The sequence below is a fragment of the Archocentrus centrarchus genome, chromosome 10 (genome assembly GCF_007364275.1).
Source record: "Archocentrus centrarchus isolate MPI-CPG fArcCen1 chromosome 10, fArcCen1, whole genome shotgun sequence".
NCBI lineage: Eukaryota > Metazoa > Chordata > Actinopteri > Cichliformes > Cichlidae > Archocentrus > Archocentrus centrarchus.
In genome coordinates, this window is record NC_044355.1 from 18,360,220 (window position 1) to 18,384,825 (window position 24,606).

General features: G+C 43.2%; 2 protein-coding genes across 3 annotated transcripts; one reads left to right on the top strand and one right to left on the bottom strand.

Annotated features, from left to right (window-relative positions):
* Nucleotides 1-4,242: 4,242 nt before the first annotated feature.
* On the top strand, nt 4,243-20,861 carry mapk9 (mitogen-activated protein kinase 9). Of its 2 annotated transcripts, none has more exons than XM_030738717.1 (11): nt 4,243-4,367; nt 11,697-11,826; nt 12,125-12,183; nt 12,553-12,691; nt 13,107-13,272; nt 13,948-14,019; nt 16,124-16,306; nt 16,598-16,722; nt 16,806-16,869; nt 17,077-17,148; nt 18,344-20,861. In XM_030738717.1, exons 1-11 carry the CDS (start codon nt 4,252-4,254, stop codon nt 18,478-18,480), a joined length of 1,263 nt encoding a protein of 420 aa, XP_030594577.1. In that variant the 5' UTR covers nt 4,243-4,251; the 3' UTR covers nt 18,481-20,861. The 2 variants fall into 2 exon arrangements, with proteins under 2 accessions (XP_030594577.1, XP_030594576.1); XM_030738716.1 differs by lacking the exon at nt 13,948-14,019 and adding an exon at nt 15,092-15,163.
* On the bottom strand, nt 20,210-24,288 carry LOC115787189 (uncharacterized). The gene is made up of 2 exons (XM_030739773.1): nt 23,321-24,288; nt 20,210-21,267 (listed from the first exon to the last, which is right to left on the bottom strand). Exons 1-2 carry the CDS (start codon nt 24,286-24,288, stop codon nt 21,030-21,032), a joined length of 1,206 nt encoding a protein of 401 aa, XP_030595633.1. The 3' UTR covers nt 20,210-21,029.
* Nucleotides 24,289-24,606: the final 318 nt, after the last annotated feature.

The window sequence follows — 24,606 nt, forward strand, 5'->3', positions numbered from 1 at the left end:
TATCACAGGAGCACTTCCACCCTTCGTTGGTCTGTGTAGTAGACTGGTGGAAAAATAAACAACATTTTGAAGTTTAAGCTTATGTATATTGATTCATTCATCAACCAAACTTAAATTAATATTTATCATGTTAAATATTTAAATGTGATTAAAATGCTATTAATTTCGATTAATTAATTACAAAGCTTCTAATTAATTTGATTAATTTTTTTAATCGAGTCCCACCCCTAATATATATATATGAAATATATCTCAAGATCCTGCTGTTGCCAATGAGGCTAACCTAGCCTTCTCTCCATTCTGTTGCAGGATATGTGTTGCACAGGGTGTTCGTGTTCTGTGGCCTAGAATCAATGCTGTCCAAACATGAGCTGGGCTGTAGCATGCTATTTCTCCTGTACCTGCATTTTAAATGATTATGTAAACAGAAAAGGTCAGCTTGCATGTCAATCACAGTATTCATCAAAAATATATCTGTCAGGGCCATTATTGGAGATATCTAAGAGGAGGCCCTGAGAAAGATGGGAGAAAACCAGAACAGGGCAGGATTGAGGGGAATGTCAGTAGCACAATAGGAAAAAGCCAAAGAAATTGTGGAAAAAAGAATGATAGAAGTAAAGGTCTTTGCAGCCCTCCCCTTGGGTCTAGTTAAATAGCCAGCTGGATGAACGTTTGAAAAAGAGGAGACAGGCAGGGGAAGAAAGTAGTTGAGAAAAATTTGTTTTTCATCTGTCTAATGGCAAGATTGTAGATCTTCTACATGTGAAGGCTTTTCCCCAGTATTTGTTCATTAGCAAAGAAGCAAAGCAAAAAAAAAAAAAAGATTAAGAACCCTGGCCTGTAAACAGATAAATAAGTCCTAACAAACCACTGTAGGAAATAAACAATCACATACAACAGTAAGCAGAGACGTGCACCACTGCCATCAGTAAATGTTTCCTTATTTGTCGATATTGTCTGATAACAGTGTTTGGCTGATACAGCTGTGTATCAGTGCATCCCCACCAGCGATATTATCAGTTCTTTTTTTTTTTTCTGCATCCAGAAACGGAAGTTAAAACTCTGCGATGCAAATGCTGAAAACACAAAGAAATGCTGGAGATGAGCAGTGGCACATTTGAAAACTGTCCTGTAGTCTGACAAGTCCAAAAAAAAAATTAAGATGGACTCAGCAAATCACCAGTGGCTGGAATATTTTATGTGGCATGGATAAGCCCCGCTTAAGGCATGTTTAAGTTTTGAAGTAACTTATTTTGCCATCCAGACGATGTTTCTTTCAGGCATGGCCTAGCTCATTGCAGCAAGACGGGGCCAAACCATGTTCTTTGCATATTACAACAGCGTTGCTTTGTAACAGGATCCCACTCTTATTGATTGTTGTTAAAAGAAGAGGTGATGCAACACAGTGGTAATTATGGCCCTATCCCACCTTTTTTTTTTTTTTTCTAGAAATGTGTTGCTAGCATAAAATTCAAAATAAACATATATTTTAACAAAACAGTAACATTTCTAAGTTTTTGTTTGTTTGTTTGTTTGTTTTTTGTACCGGCTTCAGCTAAATTTATGATATAATTCTTGGTGTTTTTGTTTACATTTTTCTTATGTCTAAGTTATGGTGCAGCGGTTGTGTTTGTTTGCCTATGAGGAGCCTACAAAGAGCAGTTTTCAACCAACGCAAACATGACTGCATGCAGTCGTCCAAAAACCGACGTGGATGACGCTGTGTGTAGGTCGAGCACTGACTGACTGTAATGTGGCGTGTAACCCCATCAAAGATGCTTTTTAACTCTCAGCGTTTTGTACTGCCCCCTGGTGACCGTAAACAGCTATAACATATAGACGATAGTCTGCAAACCTGGCCGTAGGCTCTGCGTAGAACACTGAACCGTGTTTGAGCCCTTAGTCATCGATAATGCAATAATCTGTTTTTATTTTAATAATAAGAGGATATTTTGATTAAAGGTATTTTATTTTAATTAATTAGTTAATGAATTTTTTTGGTCCCTAGTAGACATTTTTATACTAAAGGCACCCAAATCTGTAACCTGACAGTTGTTCTGCTTCTAATTTTTGATGAAGCTCTTATTAAAATTACTTATTATTGCTTATTAAAATGACTTTGTAGCTTTACAGTTCAAGCAGTATATTTTTTGTTATTTTTCTCATCAGCACATTGTGTCTGCAACTACAAAATCCAGTGAGTGATAGTGTCACTGTTTCTCATTAAAGAGAAAAGGCTAAAACAATAATAATTTAAAAAAACAGTCTCCTTTTAAGGGGTGACTCTTTTCTGAAGGAATGACAAACAGCCATGACTACTCGCTGTTGCGTAGCTACGCGATTATGTGTTCTCGCCCACAGATGCATACACACACACACACACACACACACATATAAACTATTGCCAAGAATAATACCCCTCCACTTCCTGCCTGCAGAATCCGTGCTAACACTGTCATATTTTGTTATAAAAACACCAACACATCGTCTAATTTATTAACATGTATGTGCTCATCCGGTGCTGATGGCTGTACACACACAATTGTAATGAAGCTGGATGCAGTTCAAAAACATAATGAAGAGGCTCAAGCTAAATGCTGCCTGTGGGAGTGTGCGTGTTATGTATGTGTTTACTGAGGAAGTGTAAGCTGTCTTCTCTGCTCTCTGTTTTAACAAACACAGCAAATATTAAAGGCTTAGACTTCAGCTCCAACATAATGTAAGAAGCCTTTTATTTATTTATATATATATATATATATATATATATATATATATATATATATATATATATATATAAAGGTGTGGGAGTGTGTGTGTGTGTCATATCAATCACACATATATTGCCACTGAGGTACAGCTATTCACTGCTCATTGATGCAAATATCTAATTAGCCATTTACAAGGCAGCAACTCTCAGTTCATTTAGGCATTTAGACATGTCAAGATGACCAGCTGAAGTTCAAATTGAACTAGTTAGAAGCAACTAGTTTGTTGCTGTCATGTGATTGGCAGCCACTCCTGAGGCTACCTTTCACACGGGCTCACCAAAATTGGACACAAGAAGACTAGAAAAATGTTGTCTAGCCTGATAAGTCTTGATTTGTACATTCAGTGTAATCAGCATGAAAGCATGGATCCGTCCTGCCTTGTATCAACAATTCAGACCACTGCTGTTGGTGGTGTAATGGTTTGGAGGATATTTTCTTGGCACACTTTGGGCACCTTAGTACCAACTGAACATCATTTAAATGACACCACTCAGATCTTCTCAAACTGGTTTCTTGAACAGGACGGTGAGTTCACGGTCTTCAAATGTCACCAGATCTCAATCCAATAAAGCACCTTTGGGTTGTGGTAGAAGAGGAGATTCACATCATGGATGTGTAGCTGACAAATCTGCGGGGGCTACGTGATGCTGTCATGTTAATGAGGCATGTCTCCAACACCTTGTTGAATCTATGCCATGAAGAATTAAGGCAGCTCTGAAGGCAGTACTAGTAACATGTACCTAATGAAGTGTATGAATCTTTATTTATTTTCACTGAGATTTGACCCAGTCTTGAGTGTAAGTCCTCTGTTTACATTATCAACTTCACCACAAATTCCCTCCGATTTGGACTCGCTCTTTATACAACCTTGTGTGCCATCTTCTTGAAAGCAAGCTTCTCCCAGTAACTATGCTGCACATGTTGTTGGTATCATTAAAATATATTGAAGAAAAGTAAGGTGGTAATATCAGTTTAAGCATCTAAAGTTGCATGCAATCTTTAAAGTTTGTCTGTTTGTCAGGGACCAGTGGATTTTTTTTTTTTTTTTTTTTTTTGTAGTGCAAGCAGAATAGATATTTTATTGATCCTAGCAGACGAGTTACCTCGTACACAACAGCAGTTCATCTTTAGTTTTAGGAACAAGGACCCTAAGAGTTGTTAAAGGGTTTTTGCCTCAATAAAACACTATCTTCATCCTATCTCTCATCTGCTAAGCTCTTATACAGTATGTGCTCTGCTGCACCCCTTTTCACACACACACACACACACACACACACACACACACACACACACACACACACACACACACACACACACATATATATATGGTGAAACAGAGAGCAGAGGAGAGCATGAATGAGATTATGTAGGGAGAGGACATGGTGATTTTCATCTGTTTTGTTTTTGTTTGTTTGTCCCCCATCCCCTGTATGTGTTGTTGACCTCCTGCAGACAGTGCTGGTGGTCCTGACTGTTCAGCAGGATGAGTGAGGCAGAGGGACAATTCTACAGTGTTCAGGTGGTGGACTCCACCTTCACTGTACTTAAACGCTACCAGCAGCTTCGGCCCATTGGTTCTGGAGCCCAGGGCATTGTCTGGTAAGAAGCTGAAGGTTTTTCAGTCTTTGATTGCTTAATTAAATAAGCACACGTTAAGTAATTGTTGCTGAATTGGTTGAGCCCCTTTGGTTTCAGGTGTTAGATAAGCTGGCTTATTATCAAGTTACAAGGACACTTAAATAGAGGCACTGTTAATGTGATTAGTAATGTCATCTGTGTTTTTGCTACCATAATGAGTTTAAATGTTGTGGAAAAAGTAATTATATCCATATCATTGTAACAAACTGAAAATATTTCATATTCATTGAAGCTATGCTGTCTGATTTTTATATTAGAAATATTGGCACCCTTGACTTAATTCATTTATGGCTACATTATATCAAATGCAACTATTTCTTGGACTTCATTTTTATGTACATAGATTAAAAATTGCATATGAAATGTTTGTGAATCATATCCAGCATTTACCACAATGCTGAATAAAATTTTATCTACATTACTGTGGGAAAGTCTTAAAACACCCCTCCAACATCCAAAGAAAAGTTTCAGATCTCACTTAAAGAAATTACAAGAAAGCTGCCTCAGAGAGTTCAGGCTGTATTGAAGCCTGAAGGTGTTCATCCCAAATATTGGCTTTCAAGCTTGTTAGAATTGTACAGACTCTGGCTTTGCCTTATATACTGTATTTCCATGTATGTTAGCATGTGTTTCAATAAATCACTCAGGTACAGATTACTTTATTTGTACCCATAGGTAGATTTGGTCTGCAGTTGTTGTTACGTCCCGCGGGCCTAGGGGACAGGGGAGCAACATACGCCTTAAGAAAGGAACTAACGAAACCAGAATCGGTCAAACAGTAAATAGCGTTTATTAAGGAGTGAAACCAAAAAGGGGAAAACACAAAACTATCTCCCCCACGGGAGACGAGAGGCCTGTAAAGAGAACACACAACCAATCTCCAAAGGGGGGACGCCACTTAACTTATTTAGGGGACCCAAAGAAAAGGAAAACCCGGTACGCACACTGGCACAACCACCCCTAAACCTCCAGAACCCTGGAGCACGTCGGTGGTCAACCCACAGATTTACACTGCTTCACCCCCAACACCACAGACTGCTTCGCCACCACTATCACCTCTCTCCGACCGCCTACTAAGCCGCCTCCCTTTATCCCGCAGCCCTGATTAGGAGGAGACGCCCCTGCGAGAGAGAGAGAAAACAAAACGACACGCAGCCGTAACATCCCCACCCACAAATATAAACACCACATAGGCAGGTAGAATCGTCATCATGCTCTCGAGAGAGCATCGGCCACCACATTGTCACACCCTTTCTTGTGTTTTACAAGGAGGTTATAGTTTTGGGCCAGGAGGGCCCACCTCATCAACCGCTGGTTGTGATTGTACATGCGAGACAGAAAAACCAGAGGATTGTGGTCGGTATACACCACGACAGGTTGTGGGGTGGAACCGACATACACCTCAAATTGTTGTAGCGCTAACAGCAATGCAAGTGTTTCTTTCTCTATTGTGGAATACCTGGCTTGGTGTTTATTGAACTTCCGTGAAAAGTAGCAAACAGGTTGACTGATCCCGTGCTTGTCGTCCTGCAGCAGTACAGCACTGACCCCTACGTCGCTAGCATCCACCTCAAGCTCAAAGGGCTTGGTGAAATCAGGGGCGGCTAAGACAGGTGCGTTCGATAAAAGAGTGTTAACGCACTCAAAGGCCTGCTGACAGCTGTCATCCGACAGGAAGGACCGCTTCGGACTGCACAGGTGGGTGAGCGGAGCAACCACCTGGGAGAAGTTTCTACAGAAGCCTCTGTAGTAACTAGCCATGCCTAAAAACCTCCGCAACTCACACGTAGTGTTCAACACTGGGAAGGTGAGTATGGCAGTCACCTTACCGTCCAGGGGCCGCACTTGTCCCCACCCAACCACCTTGCCCAGATACGTTAAGGTGGCTTTGCCAAACTCACACTTTGCGAGGTTGAGCGTTAGAGATGCAGCCGCTAAACGTTGGAATACCCTTTCGAGGATTGCGACGTGTTCGTCCCAGCTGGAAGAGTATACAACTACATCATCCAAGTACACATTACAATTTGGGATCTCACGCAACACTATGTTCATGAGCCGCTGAAAGGTGGCGGGGGCATTTTTCAACCCGAATGCCATAACTGTGTACTGCAAAAAGGCATCGGGGGTTACAAAGGCAGATATACCAGACGCTCTCTGTGTCAAGGGCACTTGCCAATAGCCTTTAAGCAAATCGAGCTTACTGTAATTAATGTAGCAGCACCCACACGATCAATGCAATCCTCTACCCGTGGTAGCGGGAAGGAATCCGCGACCGTCACCACATTCACCTTGCGATAATTGGTGCAGAAACGAGGAGTGTTGTCCGGTTTTGGGATGATGAGACATGGGGAACTCCATGGGCTTTGGCTGTATATGGCTAAACCGTTTTCTAAGAGATAGCTCACTTCCTGCTTCATCAGGTCACGCTTGGTAGGGTTCACGCGATACGCGTTTTGTTTAATGGGTGACGCCTCACCTACGTCAATATCGTGTTCTAACACAGTAGTATGGGTGGGTACATCGTTAAAGAGAACACGATAGGCACAAATAAGCTTGATGATATCAGTACCTTGTTCGGAAGTCACATGAGATAAGTAGGAGCCCAAATCGGATAGTACCTCAGAGTTCAACAATTGAGCGCTCCCTGGGCTCGGGTTCCGCAACACAAGGCCATCCTCGTCCTTTCTGGTCTCCCCCTGGGGAACAACCACTGAACCCGAGGACAGTCCATTTACCACACTAGTAACGAAAAAAGAGGGAGTGGGCCGCTCTTCCGAAGGCTGTAGAGAGCAAGGGTCTCGAGAGTGATACTGTTTAAGCATGTTAATGTGACACAAACGGATTTTCCGTTTCCTATCAAGCGTCCTGACAAGGTAATCGGTCTCACTCACTTTTTTCTCCACTACATAGGGTCCTGAGAAACGAGCGGAAAGAGCCGATCCAGGTATTGGGAGTAACGTCAAAACGCTATCACCGGGTGAAAAACCGCGGGACACCGCTCTCTTGTCATATCTTTCCTTCATTTTCGTTTGGAATGCGGTAAGAGCGTTTCCTGCGGCCGCCCGAGCGCTGAGGAAAAGCTCACGAAATTTCGATACATAATTTAACACATTTGTGTTACTGCAGGGCTGGTGCTCAGATGACAAAAACTGTTCTTTAAGTAATTTTAAGGGGCCCCGGACCATGTGACCAAATACGAGCTCGGCTGGACTAAAACCCAAAGATTCTTGCCTAGCCTCGCGCATAGCAAACACCATCAAGGGTACCCCCTCATCCCAGTCATTACCGGTGTCTAAGCAGTATTTTCTTAGCATGGATTTGAGGGTCTGGTGCCATCGTTCCAGGGCACCTTGTGTTTCAGGGTGGTATGCGCTGGAAACTACATGCTGGATACCTAGCGATTCCATTATTTGTTTAAACAGCCGGGACATAAAGTTGGACCCCTGGTCGGTCTGGACCCTTTTAGGGAGACCAAAGGTAGTAAAAAATTTGATCAAGACTTTAACTACTAGAGGGGCCGTGACCCGCCTAAGCGGAATGGCCTCAGGAAAACGTGTAGCGGTACACATCATGGTTAGCAAGAACTGGTTGCCGTTTTTGGTCTTTGGTAACGGGCCAACACAGTCCACCATCACGTGCTCAAATGGCTCCCCGAGAACAGGGATGGGGTGGAGTGGGGCTGGAGGAACCACCTGGTTTGGCTTGCCACTAACCTGGCAGGCATTACAGGTTCGACAGAAATGCACGACATCAGTTTTTAAACCTGGCCAGAAAAAATGCCGAAGCACTCGGTCGTACGTTTTGGTGATCCCCAAATGCCCTGACCATGGGTGATCGTGGGCCAGCGTCAACACGTGCTGATGAAACGCAGACGGCACAACCACCTGACATACTACATCCCACACCACATCCCCGTCCTCCATCGCGTCTGTCTCTGGCACCCCTCCCCTGGGAGAGATCCACTTCCTCATCAAAACTCCGTCCTCTATTAGGTAGGAGGGCGAGCATGGCTTCTTGGGGTTTGAGTCGGTTACAGCTGCAAAACACTTCTGTAAATCGGGGTCGGCTTTCTGGGCGCTGATGAGAGCCTCCCTCGTCACAGGCATTTCAGGTGACAGCGCGTACGACACAGTCTCACTCACGGAAAGCTTGGGCTTTAAACCACTAGCGCTCTCACTAACCCTGTCCTTCGTGTTCGTCCCGCCAGCGAACTCCCCCACCAGCCAAGTATCCGCTAAGTCAGTCTCCCCCGTTTTTTTTTGTGCCTGGGCTCGAGTGAGGACATTAGCGGGGAACACAGATGGACGGCAGTCCCCCAGCTCATCTAGCCCTAACCGGGGTGGATCTATAACTTCAGGGACCGGGTATCGAGAACCCCCTGTGTCCCTCAAAATAGTGACAGGCCGGTCATCCGACGGTTTCCCCGTGAGCGACACTGTCCCCTTAAAGAGGAAGTGCTCAAAACAGGTCTCGGGAATCTTATGCAGGCTATCCGCGGGTCTCGGCGAGGAAACGGTTTTAACTAATCCCACCCCCTGTAGTTTCGGGCCTTTCCTCTGTTTTTGTTTAAGCACCAGGCAATCTGCCACTATATGACCGGGCTTATGACAATAAAAACACAGCTTGTCGGTCTTGGCACCGGGGGCAGGGGGGGGTGGGTTACCGCCTCCCCCTCCCCGGGGATGCTTACTAGGCCTGTCTTCTTTAACATAAATGGCCTTATGGATCAGAGCGTACTCGTCTGCCAGAAATGCAGCCTGTTTCAACGTCGATACCTTCTGCTCATTCAAATAAACAGATACGCGGTCCGGCACACAATTCTTGAATTCCTCCAACAATAACAGCTCCCACAAAGAGGTCATGTCCTCTGCTCTGCATGCAGCACACCATCGATCAAACAACAACTCTTTTTCTCGCGCAAAATCAGCAAACGTCTGTCCTGTCAGCTTTCGTAGGCCCCGGAAGCGCTGTCGATAGGCTTCGGGTACTAACTCGTATATGTTCAACACTGCATTTTTAACTTTGTCATAACACAGGCTATCCTCAACAGAAAGAGAAGCATACGCTTCCTGCACCTTTCCCGACAATCTACACTGTAACAGAATAGCCCATACATCCCGTGGCCAGTGCAAAGCGTTTGCTATGCGCTCAAATGCCCCAAAATATGACTCCACTTCACTTTCCCGAAAAGGAGGTACCAAGGAAATATTTTTACTCACATTGAATGCGGAGGGGCTGGAGGCAGAGTGAGCGCGGCTGCCGGAACTGTCACCCAGAGAGACGCACTGCAGTTCCAGTTTCCGCATCCGGAGCGCGGTGTCAGCTTCCAGCTTTTTTAATTCCAACTCTCTCCGTAGTTGAAATTCACGTTCCTCCTTTTCCTTCTCCATGTGAAGGTGAGCCATGCGCAACTTTACGCGGGTGCTTAACCGCGTTCCCGGTGACGTCCCACCCGAATCAGGGTGGGCACGTCAAGCACCCCCTCACTTATTAAGTGGCCAACCAGAGCCTCTCACACAGTGTCTTTTCTAAGCAACGGGGCAACGGGAACTTTATAATACTTAGTAAGTGCCAGCAAGTCAGCCTTTTTACACTTTTTCCAGGCTGGGGTGGCCACAAAGCCGTCGTGGTCAAACACCATATTGTCAATCACAAACAAAACAACCCGAGAAGCCACGCCCAACTTCCTCAGTCCTGCCTAGCTGCTTCTCCACCTGCCTGTCTTCTGAGGCTTACCGGGCTCGGGGCGGCTTTAAAGGCGAAAAACACAGCGGGCAAAAAACCCCTGAAACGCCTACCCCCGACAGAGAAGTGTCTTCCCCACTCAGAGTCACCCCAAAAACAAGAAAAGGAAAACAACAAATGAGCGCTCGAAGGAAGAGCCTACAGCTCAGCAGAGCGCTTCCCTAGCCTAGCTGAGGAAGCCACGCAAGGTCCCAACAACCACTATACACACACACACTCAGGCGATTCCCCCCCTCCGTAGTGGAAGGGTATCCCGGACGAGCCCCCACAAACCGTATGTTACGTCCCGCGGGCCTAGGGGACAGGGGAGCAACATACGCCTTAAGAAAGGAACTAACGAAACCAGAATCGGTCAAACAGTAAATAGCGTTTATTAAGGAGTGAAACCAAAAAGGGGAAAACACAAAACTATCTCCCCCACGGGAGACGAGAGGCCTGTAAAGAGAACACACAACCAATCTCCAAACGGGAGACGCCACTTAACTTATTTAGGGGACCCAAAGAAAAGGAAAACCCGGTACGCACACCGGCACAACCACCTCTAAACCTCCAGAACCCTGGAGCACATCGGTGGTCAACCCACAGATTTACACTGCTTCACCCCCAACACCACAGACTGCTTCGCCACCACTATCACCTCTCTCCAACCGCCTACTATGCCACCTCCCTTTATCCCGCAGCCCTGATTAGGAGGAGACGCCCCTGCGAGAGAGAGAGAGAGATAGAGAAAAAACAAAACGGCACGCAGCCGTAACAGTTGTGAACCGTCCTCACATGTAGCGCCTTGAGGCGACTGTTTGTTGTGATTTGGCGCTATATAAATAAAATTGAATTGAATTGAATTGAATGTACACTCTGAATACAGACACAGATAAGCATAGTAGAAAATACTAAAACCTAATAATAATTTTGAGTTTCACATAACCCACAAAGTAACAAAGTGTTGTCTTGTTTTATTAGTAAAATGTAAAGAAATGAGGGGTGACTCAAGATTTTTGCACAGTAAAGAACAGTGTATATAGTGAGGTTAAATTCATCAGCCCATGAGAATTAAATCACAGTGGTCTAGGTGACCATTTGAAGCTAATGGCCAGATTACCCTGAAAATCATGGCAACGTTTTGGAGCCCCCTTAACTTATGACCTTTCCATGCCAAATTTGAGATTAACCACCTTGAGAACTCGATGAAGTCTCTCCAAGCTCTACCGTAAGGCCAGAATTTGAAGTTTTGGATACAGGAGCTAAACTTTATTAAAATTTACTACAGCGTATCACTGTTAAGATCATACAAAAAGCAACATCTTTTAAAGTGTTTTCACATTGGTAGTTAAATGAATATGACTATCTGTAAGTGCTCCTATCAGCTGATTACTTGCTCTGCGCTCTATGCAGCCCCTGTTAATGTTTAAAGTGAGGTTAGAAAATAATCTCACGCATCTATTTTTTTTCACAGCAAGTCAGACAAATGCTTTTCTCTGGGATACATTTAGTTTCTTTGATAACATTTGTCTCTGTCGTTTCCCCCTTCAATGCAATATGTTGCAGCTCTGCCCTAGATACAGTCCTTGGTATACCAGTGGCAGTGAAAAAGCTGTGTCGGCCCTTTCAGAACCAGACCCATGCTAAGCGTGCCTACAGGGAGCTGGTGCTACTCAAATGTGTCAACCACAAAAATGTAAGGATCCTGCATTAAGATGTGCTGTATGTTTGATAAAGGTTGCACCTTCTCATGTATTTGCTGATTGTTTTTGTAAATCAGTGGATCCTTTTAATATTAAGAGGCAGCCAGAACATATATAAACACACAAAAGTACAAATTTGAGAAAATAAAGTCCTCTCATTGTTAATGCTAACGTTTCGTGTTTGGAGTCACAGAATCCAGACAAGCCCCGCTCTGCCTTTAGTTGGGCTAGGCCTCTACAGTAGATGGGGGAGAAACAGAGTGGACTAACGGCCTGTCTCTCTGCTTGCAGATCATCCGTCTGATCAATGTATTCACGCCTCAGAAGTCCCTGGAGGAATTCCAGGATCTGTGAGTGGCACTGGAGTGTTTTTGGCTGCTTTGGTTTTCTCTGAGATAGAAAGATTGAAGCTGAAGTATTTTGCTTCTTTCTTTGATTTAACAAACATCCTCTTTTTTTTTTTTCTTTTTTTTTTTTACTTGCCAACCTTCTCTGCACCTCTGCATTGCTTTCATATGCTGTGTGGTTTCTACTTTCCACTCTCTTTTGTCACGTTTCCTTTATCTGCTTTCCTACCTTGTCTTCTTTTTGTTTTGTTTTGCCCCCCCCCCCCCCCCCCCCTGTTGTTTTCTTTATTTTCTTTGCACTTTTAGCTTTCACTGTTGCACACAATCACACAATCAGAGTTTTCACTTGTCCTTATCATTCCCTCCTCTCAGGTATCTGGTGATGGAGCTAATGGATGCTAGCCTATGCCAAGTGATCCATATGGACCTAGATCATGAGAGGATGTCCTACCTGCTATACCAGATCCTTTGTGGCATCAGGCACCTGCACTCTGCTGGCATAATCCACAGGGTAAGTATGAGCAGTAATTGTGCTGTGGGCTAAAAGAGTCAGACTGAAAACACAGTAACTTAGTACATACCTACTGCTTAAAATTTGAAGTTTGTTGCTGCAGGCTGTGACCAGAGGCAGCTGGTGTTGTGCCTGTAATCTGACTAGTCTTTGATATGTATTAATGCATTCGAAAATGTTTTACTTTAATTTCTGCTTGTTTTGGTAGTTTAGCATCAGAGCCTTTCTTTGATTCTAAAATCACATCGTTAACTTTGGAAGAACACTGAGGTGTCTGATTTTAGCTAAATCCAACATTAATTGTATTCAGTTTCCATCTGCTTGTTCTATATTAAAAAAAAATAGTCCTGTCTTAAATTATTTTGCATGTTTTCCTATGAATTTATTTATTTTTATTTTATTTTTGTCCCCTCAGGATCTGAAGCCCAGTAACATTGTGGTTAAGTCAGATTGCACATTAAAGATCTTAGACTTCGGCCTAGCTAGGACAGCCTGCACTAACTTCATGATGACCCCCTACGTGGTGACCAGATACTACCGTGCCCCAGAGGTCATTCTGGGCATGAAATATAAGGAAAATGGTAAGTGCAACCAAACACCAGTCTTAGAGTTAATCTTTTAAACTGCTGACATGAACGTAGAGCTAGATTTAAGAATGTAGTTCTACTTTGTAGTCTACACGGACATATAACACTGCTCTCTCAGAATAATTATTGTGTAACTGAGTGAGTGAAAGAAACTGTATTAATCTGTTTAACCTGATTTTGTACAGTATATAAATGCTATATTCTGTTTGCAGAATGAATACGATTAATACTTCAGGACTTATAAGTGCAAGCTGCTCCCTGGAGCTCTTCGTGATCTTGAAGAGCCAGGTTTTGATTATGGTGTTTTTCTTTCTGGTCAAATGTTCCAAAAAAAAAAAAAAAAAACACTCACTGACCACTGGCCACATTCAAAGTCACTGAAATCAGCTTTCTGAGGCTCATTTTGAACTGCAGGTGTTGACCATGTCTACATGACTAAATTGAGTTGCTGCCATGTGATTAGCTTATTAGATATTTGCATTAGCAAGCTGCAGTTGAGCAACTGTACCTAATAAAATGGTCGGTGAGTGTATATTAGCAGTGGTTCTTTATGGAATCTAGTACAAAGTGGAAGCATTAAAGGTGACTGATTTTGTCTTAGCAAGGCAGGTTTGACTGTCGTGGTTATTGATGACGTTAACAAATATTTTTACCACTACTCTGCTGCAGTGGACCTGTGGTCAGTTGGCTGCATAATGGCTGAAATGATTTCTCACAAAGTCCTTTTTCCTGGAAAGGACTGTATCCTTTCTTGTTTGTCTCATTAAAACTTAACAGTTGGTTGCTCTGTCTGGAGCCAGAACATACTGAGTTGTTTTAGTTTTATAAAACCTATCCCAGAGGAAAATACTCCAAACAGTAGTTTGCTTAATATTCTGCCAAATGTATGCTCTGCATAGAGCCATGTAGTTGTGCAGTATAGCTGCTGTAGTCACAGATAGAAGCCTATTTAGAGAAACCTGAGCAGTGATATGATTTATCTACTAAACAGAGTCAGGTTATCTAAATCTTTTCTGATTTAGGTTAATTAGAGGGGTTTGCATGAAACATGACTCATCATATTGGGGTAGGTTTGCAAAAAGGAAGTAGGCAGGGAACTCCTTTCCATAGAACGTAGCTAGTCTGTTAGATCAATCACACATAACAATGAAACCTGCCCAGAGTTTACATTTATGGAATGTCTAAGTGGACTTGGAGCATATTCCCTGGAGATATTTTCAGAAATGGAGCTTTTCATTTTCAGTGTAACTGAACTTGAGGGGAAAAAAGGAGTTTTAATGGCTGTTTGCGCCTGACAAACACTGTCAAGCAGACAGTCAACTTAGAGGGTGAGAGAGAGAGAAACAAACTGCAGACTGTCCTGCTAAGTGCATGCAGTTACGCACACGGAAAGTGAGGGAGAGAGCAGCAGCTGTGTAAACTGATAAGCAAAGCCGAGGAGAAAGGCGTGGAAAGCTGCGACTGATTCCCAAACCAGAGAAAGAAAAGAGAGCCTGAAGATGAATGTGAGCCTCGGGCCATGGCACTGCTCACGGACACACCAAAAACAATCAGCTCGTGTTTCCCATTTTAAATGTTTATCATTCAGAGCATGGGGTTTGTTATTCTGTATGTCATTTAATTTTTTTTTTTTTTTTTTACTGTATTCAGTGTGAACTGTATTATGCATTTGATGTTATCTGGTCACTTTTAATTTAATAAATCTTCTGTGTGATTATGTGTGTGTGTGTGTGTGTGTGTGTGTGTGTGTGTGTGTGTGTGTGTGTGTGTGTCTGTCTGTCGGTCTGTGTGCTTGTGTATTTTCTGTTCCCAGTGGACATCTGGTCAGTGGGGTGTATCATGGGAGAGATGGTAAAGGGCAGCGTCATCTTCCAGGGCACTGATCGTATCCTTCACAGCTCTCATCGTCTCTGTGCCAGTTGTTGTCCCTCCTCCTGAATCGTCATTCACTCTCCATCAAATCTTTCCTGTCTTGTGGGTCTGCTCGCACGTTCGTATGTTGAGACCTTTTGTGTTACGACCTACATCAGCTGTTGGAATTGGACGATTTACAACACACTCAGTCTCACTTTAAACTAAAAGCTTTGTGTTTTCTCTGTAGAGAAACACACACACTGCTTATGATTTATTTGTTTTACAGAAGATAATCCACAGATAATTTAGATAATCTTTTATTATATCTGTATTAGAGGGAATGCTATTGAAGTGAGTCACATCATTGTAGTGCTTCTTCACTCCCAGCTACTGCTTTGCATTTTCACCCGAGTAGCTGAGAATGGATGCCGGGAGCAAGTGGGATTCGATGACAGATTGCTTTCAGTCCTGGGAAGTAATTGCCTTGTGCAGAAGTAAGCCAGGAGAGAGGGTTCTCAGAATTGTAATGCTTCTCTGTTCACTTTGAAGAGTTACCACATTGACCTAAACTGAAATATCCCAACAGACACCCATTGTTCCTAGAGCAGGGCCTTTTTGTGTCTTGCTAACATGTGGCTACAGCTGCAGCTTTTCTGCTTGTCTCCCAGAAAGGACGAATCATTGATTTTTCTGTTATTTTACAGTCAAATGACTCAGCAGCTATTAGAAGGATCCACCTTATTTTGAGCACAGATTCCTGTTACTCTATGAATTGCAATGACTGCTAATCCTGTAAGGTCAGAATTTTCATGTGCTTTGGTGATAGTTACACCAGTAGCAGTAGGTACATTACAGTACATAAATTAGCGTGCTAAATTATGATGGGGGGAACAGTCAGTTCTGTGCCTGTTCTTCTGATCTTTTCACCTGCTTAACATGTGCACATGCCCATAATTCAGCTCGATTTTTCCATAATAAGTGTGTTATCTAGACATCGACCAGTGGAATAAGGTGATTGAGATTCTGGGCACACCCAGTCTAGAGTTTATGAACCGACTGATGGAGACTGTGAGGAACTATGTGATGAACAAGCCACAGTATCCTGGTGTCAGTTTTGCCGAGCTTTTCCCGGACTGGGCCTTCCCCTCTGAGTCAGAACATGACAAACTGAAGAGTAAGAACTTTTGACACTATTTCTTTTAAGATGCTACATTTCTGTATATATTTAGTAAAACTGAGGAATTAATGTGCAGTGTAATGATGTAGCTTTTTTTTTTTACTAAAAGAACTGCAGGGATATAAAAGCTGAACCTAAGAGGTCACATCACTAAATAAAATAGAGCAAATCTTGTCATTGGCAAACATGTTAGCCAACACTGAGGGAAAATATAGAGTTCTCATCAAGAATACTTAAAAATAAGCCAGTTTCCATAGTAATCCTGCCTTTCCTGTGTTGTCATAACAGCGAGTCAAGCACGGGACTTGCTTTCCAAAATGCTGGTCATTGATCCTGAGTGCCGCATCTCTGTAGAAGAAGCCCTTAATCACCCCTACATTCATGTGTGGTACGACCCAGCAGAGGCAGACGCGGTGAGGAAACTGTTGTGCTTAATTTGTGGTACACTTTTATCAGCGACCTTCCTCTGACACATGTATTTCCTTTTGTTTCACAGCCTCCACCCCAGATTTCTGACAAGCAGCTGGAAGAGAGAGAGCACACTATTGAGCAGTGGAAAGGTAGGATACACTGACCCCTAGGGAAACAAACCACCAGTGCATCATACCAGGCAACTGCATTTGGGATCCTAATTATGTTTCTGTCATATTTGTGCATAGATAAACAGCAGAAAATGTCTGTTATTCTGCTGTTACTATAATCTACTTTTGCCATGGAAGTCCAGGCATGAGTGCGGTCACCACTAAACTTACTCTGTTCCTCCACAGAGCTCATTTATGAAGAGGTGATTGACTGGGAGGAGAGGAACAAGAACGGTCTAATGAAAGAAGATTGCTCAGGTACAAACATGCACAGTCTTTTCTTTTTTTTCCCCCCTCCGTGTCACTCAGGTTATCTTGAATGGTGCCCATGCATAATTAGGCCCAGCCTCACTGAACTTGTCATGTTGCGCCTCCACCCCTCCAGAACTCTTCACACTGAAAGCGTCACCAAAACGAAAACTCACTTTGACGTCACGAGGAACAAAAGCATCATAGTACAGTGTGTGCGTGTGTGTATACTTTTCTTGTAGTTGTGCTGCTGCTTTTTACAAGAGGGTTGTCATTATTTGTTTAAACACACAGACATCAATATGGAGCAGTGGGAACGGCACTCGTCTCTAAATGCTGTCTTTGAATACAATGCTTTTCAAACAGCTGCAGCATTTTAATGCCAGAGTAACTACTGTGTTGTGGGTTTAGATTCAATGCAGAAAGACTTAATTTGATTGATTATTTGCTGGCTGCCTACCTCAGCAACTGTTAAAATTCAGCCTCTCTTCCAGAGAGGACGAGTCCTTGATTTTATAGTTGTTTGGCAGTCTTATTGGCAACAGTACTCTTTCATTTACAGGCCACAAGACAGGTGTCCTTAAATGTACCACTGTGGACACGTACACTCTATTAGGTATGCCATTTTATTAGGTACACCTTGCTAGTTCCTGGTTGGACCTTCTTTTTGCCTTCAAAACTGTCCTTAATTCTTCCTGGCACAGATTCAACAAGGTGCTGGAAACATTCCTCTGAGATTTTGGTTCATATTGACATGATAGCATCACACAGTTGGTGTAGATTTGTCAGCTGCACATCCATGATGAGAATCTCCCATTCCACCACATCCCAAAGGTGGATTGAGATCTGGTGACTGTGGAGGCCGTTTGAATACAGTGAAGTCGTTGTCATGTTCAAGACGCCAGTTTGAGATTTTGTGACATAATGTGTTATCCTGCTGGAAGAGGCCTTCAGGATATGGGTGTGATAACAGGATACCTGCCATGTGATTGGCTGATTCAATCAGTTCATTAACAATCAGTTAATGAAGTGGATGCGCCTGTAATGATGTACCACAAACTCTAAATGTTGTTCTCATACACAGAACAAGCTAAACTCTTTGTTCTCTCTGTTGTTTGTGTGTGTGTGTGTGTGTGTGTGTGTGTGTGTGTGTGTGTGTGTGTGTGTGTGTGTGTGTGTGTGTGTGTGTGTGTGGTTGTGTCAGATGTGATTTCAGGGTCAGCCTCCCAGTCTTCTTCCGCCAACGATATCTCGTCCATGTCCACGGAGCACACCTTGGCCTCAGACACAGACAGCAGCAGCATCGACACACTGACAGGACCACTGGACGAGAATCACTGAACACAGACCATTTCCACGCGTCCGTCTGCCTGCCTGCCATCTCCCATTTTCAATGTCCAAACATCCGTAGCCCTTTTCAGACATGGTATATGCAACATCGCTGGCTTCATCAATCTGTTAAAGTGACGGCACTCTGTCTTTCAGACATTGGTCAGTTTTACATCAGTGCGCTTCATGGCTTCGATACAACATACATGCCGGAATATTGTCAGCGTCGCCTTTAGTGAAGTGTAACCACACTCTTGAACGTGTTGTTCTCTCACTAGAAGGTGTGTGTGTGTGTGCACACTGCTGCTGAGAAAGCTGTACCCCACCTTCCCACACAGGCTCCAAAAGAAATCTCTTAATGAGCGGGAATGCTGAAAATGAGGAATGTTTTAATCTTGCAAACGAGAAGCATAGTTTATGAGCTAAAATGTTGACATGCACATATTTTGTTGTGGAGAGCGTTCTCTTGTGAGCTGAGCAACTCGCAAAGATGCATTCACAGCATGAATTTGAGTGTGCATTACCGTTAATGTTCAGATGCCGTCAGGAGGGAGTCTGAAAGGGGCCCATCAGCCATCACCTTTCTTTTCTTTTTTTACCTCCACATCTACCAGCTTTCCAGTTTTTTGTTTTTTTTTGGGTTGTTTTTTTTTTTGTCTGTCTGTGTCTTTATTTTTCCTCTTCATCCTAAATGAACAGCTTTATTTTTCTAATTTCTTACCCCCTCTTATGTGGCGGGTCTTCACACTTTGTTTTGGACTGCTGCCTGTAGGTAAAGGTTATGTGCTCTCTGTTTTTCATTTCTTGGTTGATGTTTTACTTGATCACCTACCTATGTGTGGTGTATACATCCACATTGATTTACCAGTAGTAGGTGCGGGGTTGTTTGTTTTGTATGCCTGTATTTTTAAAGTTTTATTTTTTTAGCAAATATCAAGTCAAGACTAGATTAATGTCATCAAGTCAGAGCACGCAAGCATTAAACTGCCAGCTGCTCTTGTGCATGTTACGCCGTAAAGAACAAAAGCTTGCCGTAAACTGATGGCGTCAGTCATCTGAAGATCATGTGACGATCAAAATCTGAAAACCTTTTTTTTTTTAATTAATTAATTGGCTTGAGTGATGTGGGTTGTAAGCTCTTCCCCCTGACAGCTAGGGGAAGCTGTGGTTGCAGTGTTACGGTTTATTTCCCGATACAATGTACTGTATGTAAACATGTCACTCACAGTGGCTGTAGACCCTTTCATTACAAATAGATAGGATGTGCTTGTTTTGTTAAGAAATTCAACCCGTCTGTAGCGCTACATATATCTCTCTATATATTGTAGTCACCCCTATTTGACTTAAGGTACCAACTATCAGTGTGTCTATCAAAAGATCGTACTCCCGTACATCCGGAAGAGACAACAAGATACTTGTATTTATTTTTGTGTTCTTGCAGAGTGTTGCACACAACCACAGTGAGGCGCATGGGAATGAAGCCTCTTGTCAAAACATTTCATTGACAAAAGTGTGGACTGCTCCTTTTTTTTTTTTTTTTAACCATTCCATTAGTGCTGGAAAAGTTACAAAATTAATCATGAAATCAGACATCATGCAGGACACAGAACAAAATCATTTTTAACTTGCATGATGTCTTCACGTCTGTAAGAAAGTGTAGTTCTTGTTATAAAGAGAAATGCATTCAGGTGCGTGCTTTTACTTGCAGTACCTTTTTATTCTTTGTTTGCGAGCCAAGGGGTTTTTTTTTTGTTTGTTTTTGGCCTTGTAAGCCCATGTGTTTGTATATTTTATCAGAATATATTGTGCAGCACTCCTGATTTCTCCTTTGAATAATCCACCCCAGCTGTACAGGAAAATAGTTCCTGGAGATAGTTTTCCCAGCAACAGAAAGCAGACATGTTGTGGTTTAATGGGAATGAGACTGCGGAGTCCTCAATCAGAATCTGGATATTTCAACTGAAGATTGAAACTTAAAGCTGAACCTTGAAAATGGGCTGTGCAGCTGCCTTTTTTTTTTTCTTTTTCTTTTTTGCATAACTGATTGCACACGTGATGGACATGCAGAAAGAAGACACTACGGAGTCATTGAGGACTTATGCACTATGTTGTACACAACCATGACCTTATTTTTTCAGTCATGCCTTAAATGTCCTGAGGAGTGGCCGTATAACTCTCCAAAACTTAGCAGATAAGGACTGAGCATCACTTTGCTCAGAATATCTTGTGTATTTACTGTTTTTAGAAGAAAATGCTCCATTGTATACACTGTACATCTCAGTCTGTTTCTCCTTTTATTTCCAGAGATGTCCTATGTGATTGCAATGACCACCATGTTACCACTTGCCCAACATCTTTTGCCCATACTCCGCTAATAAAGTGGACATCAGTGATTATTTTTCTTTCATTGATGCTTTGTGCAATTCTCAGATTCTTTGAGGAAATAGCTGTGCGTTGCTTCATTAGTGACATAGTGATAAAAGATCCTCCGTAGAGTTTAACGGCTCGACTGTCTTGTGCATTTATTTCCTATTCTTTGCACACACGGCTCGTAACCTTTCTCAAAAGCTCTTCACAATGTGTTCTGTCTTCTTTTCCTCGTTATTAAGCTCCCCAAAGATGTCAAAAAACTGCTCCATCTCCCTCTGCAGCGTGGCATTGCGTGCTTCCGCGGCAGCCCGGGCCCTTTCAGACTCCACGATCTTCGCCTGCACAACCTGGTACCAGTGCCGCTGCTGTGCGAGGTTTGTTTTCAGGCGAACGACCTCCTCCTGTAGTTCTTCGTTTCTCTGCTCCAGGCTGAGGACATGAGGAGGAAAGACGATATTAAAGTTACTGGGTCTGCATGAAAGGATGAGAATGTGGTTTAATGTACAAATGAGAGGACGGGTTAATGGACTGTTGATGAATCTGATAGTTACAGTATATTAATAACACATTTACAGTGCTGTGAAAAACTATTTGCCCGCTCTCTGACTTCATTTTTTGTGTATTTTTCACACTTATCATCAAACAAATTTTAATATTAGACAAATAATTTGAGTAAATGCAAAATGCAGTCCTTAAATTATTTCATTTATTAAAAGCTGTCCAAACCTACCCGGCCCTGATGAAGAGTTTAAATAGACCCTGTCTGACAAAGTGAAGTGTTTAAAAGCAACACTTCATGCCCCGATCTAAAAAAAAACAGTCAATGACATCTGTCAGTCTGTCATTTCTAAGCCTCTGGTGAGTGCCATTAACCACAAATGGAGAAAAAACAGTGGTGAACCTTCACAGGAGTAGCCGGCCTACTAAAATGACTCCAAGAACGCATCTAAAACTCACCCAAGAAATCACAAATAACCCAGAATCTAAAGAACTGCAGGCCTCAGTTAAAAGAACACGAAGGCTCGTCTCACTTGGGAAAATATTCCGTGGGCTGACGAGACAAAAGTTGAACTGTTCAGAAGGTTTTGCGTTTTGTTACATCTGGTATAAAATTAACAGCATTTTATTAAAAAAAAAGAATCTCATACCAACAGTCAAACATGTTTGTAGTGTGATGATCTGAGGCTGCTTTGCTTCTTCAGGACCTGGATGACTTACTGTAATTGATGGAATCATGAATTCGAACAGAAAAATCCTGAAGGAGAAAGTCCGGCCATCAGTTCATTCCCTGAAGCTCAGGAACAGAACAATGATCTGAAACATACCAGCAAGCCCACCTCTGAATGGCTCAAAGAAACTAAACGAAGGGTTTTGGAGTGGCAGAGTCAAAGTCCGGATTTAAATCAGATTGAGATGCTGTGGCATGGCCTTAAACAGGCCGTGCATATTCAAAAACCTTCAAATGTGGCTGAATTAAAACAATTCTGCAAAGAGGGCCAGAATTCTTCCACAGTGATGACTCACTGCTAGTCATCACAAATGATTGATTGCATTTCTCGCTGCCAAGGATGGAACAGCCAGTTTTGTTTGATGATCTGAAACATGTAAGTGTGACAAATATGCAAAAAAAAAAAAAAAAAAACACAACAAAAAAAACCCCCTAAGAAATCAGGAAGGGGGAAAATCTTTCATAAATATGATTGTGAAGCTTAGCCTACAGTGTGAAATCTGTCCACATATCTTTCTCCTCACTTATATTCCTTATCAAGCCCAAAAAAAATCATCTCTACACCTACCAATGCATTATCTTACACCGAGGTTTGCTCTGTCTATGTCAGTGATAAATAAGGTATGCGTTGTGTCTAGGTCAGCAGCATGCCCCCTTAAATTAGCTCTCTTTCCACTGTCATGAGCTGGTCTATATGCCACCCACACAGGCTGTGCTTTTTCTGGGCTACATCAATTAGATGATAACTTTAAAAAAAAAAAAAAAAAAAGCAGGTGTTTCCTTAGTTTGCAAGTGGAAAAAACACGCACACATGAACATCCATTTCCACTGCAGACTCAAAAAAGTGAATCCCAGCTTTGATTATGTTGTTTCATGTGCATATAAGCAATTTTTCCATTGTAGCACATCATGGGGCGAGCCGTGGGAAACTTTGAAGGGATGTAATGAGCTATGGGTGCTCTGTGAACTAAACAGGATGTAGGGTGAAGATTAGAGTTAACTGAGGGACCACACCAGCACAGCTGAGTGGACACACATACACACTTTCTTTGCCTGGGAACAGTGTGTTACCCTTCACTGAAAATATACCGCAGGCTGGAAAATTGTTTAAGTCACTTGAGCTGAAAGTGTATGCTAATATTAAAGCTGAAAGCAGAACCACGTGACATTTGAGACACTTCATATTGATTTACATGGCGTATCTAATCTTTTATAAATAGAAATGCGAGACAGTGAAGAAAATGCTAAAGTCACCTGATTATCCGTGCTTCATATTCCTCTCTCTGTTTCATTATCTGGTGCTGCAGGCTGGTGAGGAGGCTGCGAAGAGCACTGGCAGAGGGGTCTGCCAGGGGTAATGGAGGGGGCACTCTGGGAGACCATGATGTCTGTTTGGGCTGCTGAGCTTCAGCAGGAGGCCACAGGTCGTGGCACTTGGTTTGACGTACCTGAGTGGAATTTTCTGTTAGATGTTGAGGAAGTGACATAGGGAGCTGGTGATGCTGCATCAGGTCCCCTTGTGTAAATCTACAGGATCCTGAGTCCTGCTCTGGCTCCTGTTCATGCTCCTTGTCTTGGTCTGGTTTCTGGTCCTGGTTGCTAGAGCATCTTTTAGTGAACATCTTTTCGGTCACACTGTCACCCTCCATCAGGCTCTGGATCTGCTCAGAGGCCACAGCTTGGTGCGTCTGCTCCTGCAAGTGTTCCTGGAGGCTTGTTTCCATGTCAAAGTCCTGGAGACTGTTGGATGTTTCAGCATCAGGGAGATTATCATACAGAGACAGGGCGCTGCGGTGCTCCTCACTCTGTGATGGGCTTGGGCTTTGGTTCAGATGAGCTCTGTCCTCAACTCCCCAGCTACACTCCTGTTCTCCTCCCCTCTCTCCTCCTCTTGCTGTGTTTATGCCTCTGCTTAGCTCTGCTTCCCATGCCTGTCTTCCCAGGCCTCCTCTACAGCTGCAGTAGCTGTGAGCTGGCCAGGTGCCAGGCCCTCTTCCCCCACCGACCACTGTCTGAACCTCAGCCACAGCTGGGGCCAGACCAGGCAGAGGGCTCTGGGGGCCTGGGAGTCTGGTTACAGCAGGGCACACAACTCCACTCTCCATTTCCTTCTCCCTGGCTCTTCCTCGCTGGCCAAAAGGTGGGCAGTTGTCGTACAGGGGATCCGTGGAGCACGAACTGACTGTGGTGGGGGTCTCAGTAGGAAGGCAGTGTAGCTCCATGATCCAAACAGGCACATGGGGGTGCTGAGAGAGTTAGATAACTGCCCTCCCCTTTTCAGTCTGCTGTAACTTGGGATTAAAGGCTTGGATTGTGGATTTGTGAGCGTGGTATGGAGTTTCCTCTGTGCCAAGTGCTGATGTGTCGCGGGGAGAGGAAGGTGTGGGAGCCCTACTCCCCTTTGGCTGGCGCTCTGCTGTATCTTTGACGGAGTAGCCAGCAGGGTCTGTGTGTGTGTGTGTGTGTGTGTGTGTGTGTGTGTGTGTATGTGTGTCTTTAAGCAGGACTGACATCAGCTGTTACTTTAGCACAGCTTCTGG

Bases quoted from the DNA above. Each gene is read 5' to 3' on its own strand.
- mapk9 (XM_030738717.1), top strand. From the start codon at position 4,252: ATGAGTGAGGCAGAGGGACAATTCTACAGTGTTCAGGTGGTGGACTCC. The intron at 11,827-12,124 runs GTAAGGATCCTG...CTCTGCTTGCAG, and splicing joins AATGTGTCAACCACAAAAAT to ATCATCCGTCTGATCAATGT. The intron at 16,870-17,076 runs GTAGGATACACT...GTTCCTCCACAG, and splicing joins CACTATTGAGCAGTGGAAAG to AGCTCATTTATGAAGAGGTG.
- LOC115787189 (XM_030739773.1), bottom strand. From the start codon at position 24,288: ATGGAGCTACACTGCCTTCCTACTGAGACCCCCACCACAGTCAGTTCG. The intron at 21,268-23,320 runs GTGACTTTAGCA...TCATGTCCTCAG, and splicing joins TATGAAGCACGGATAATCAG to CCTGGAGCAGAGAAACGAAG.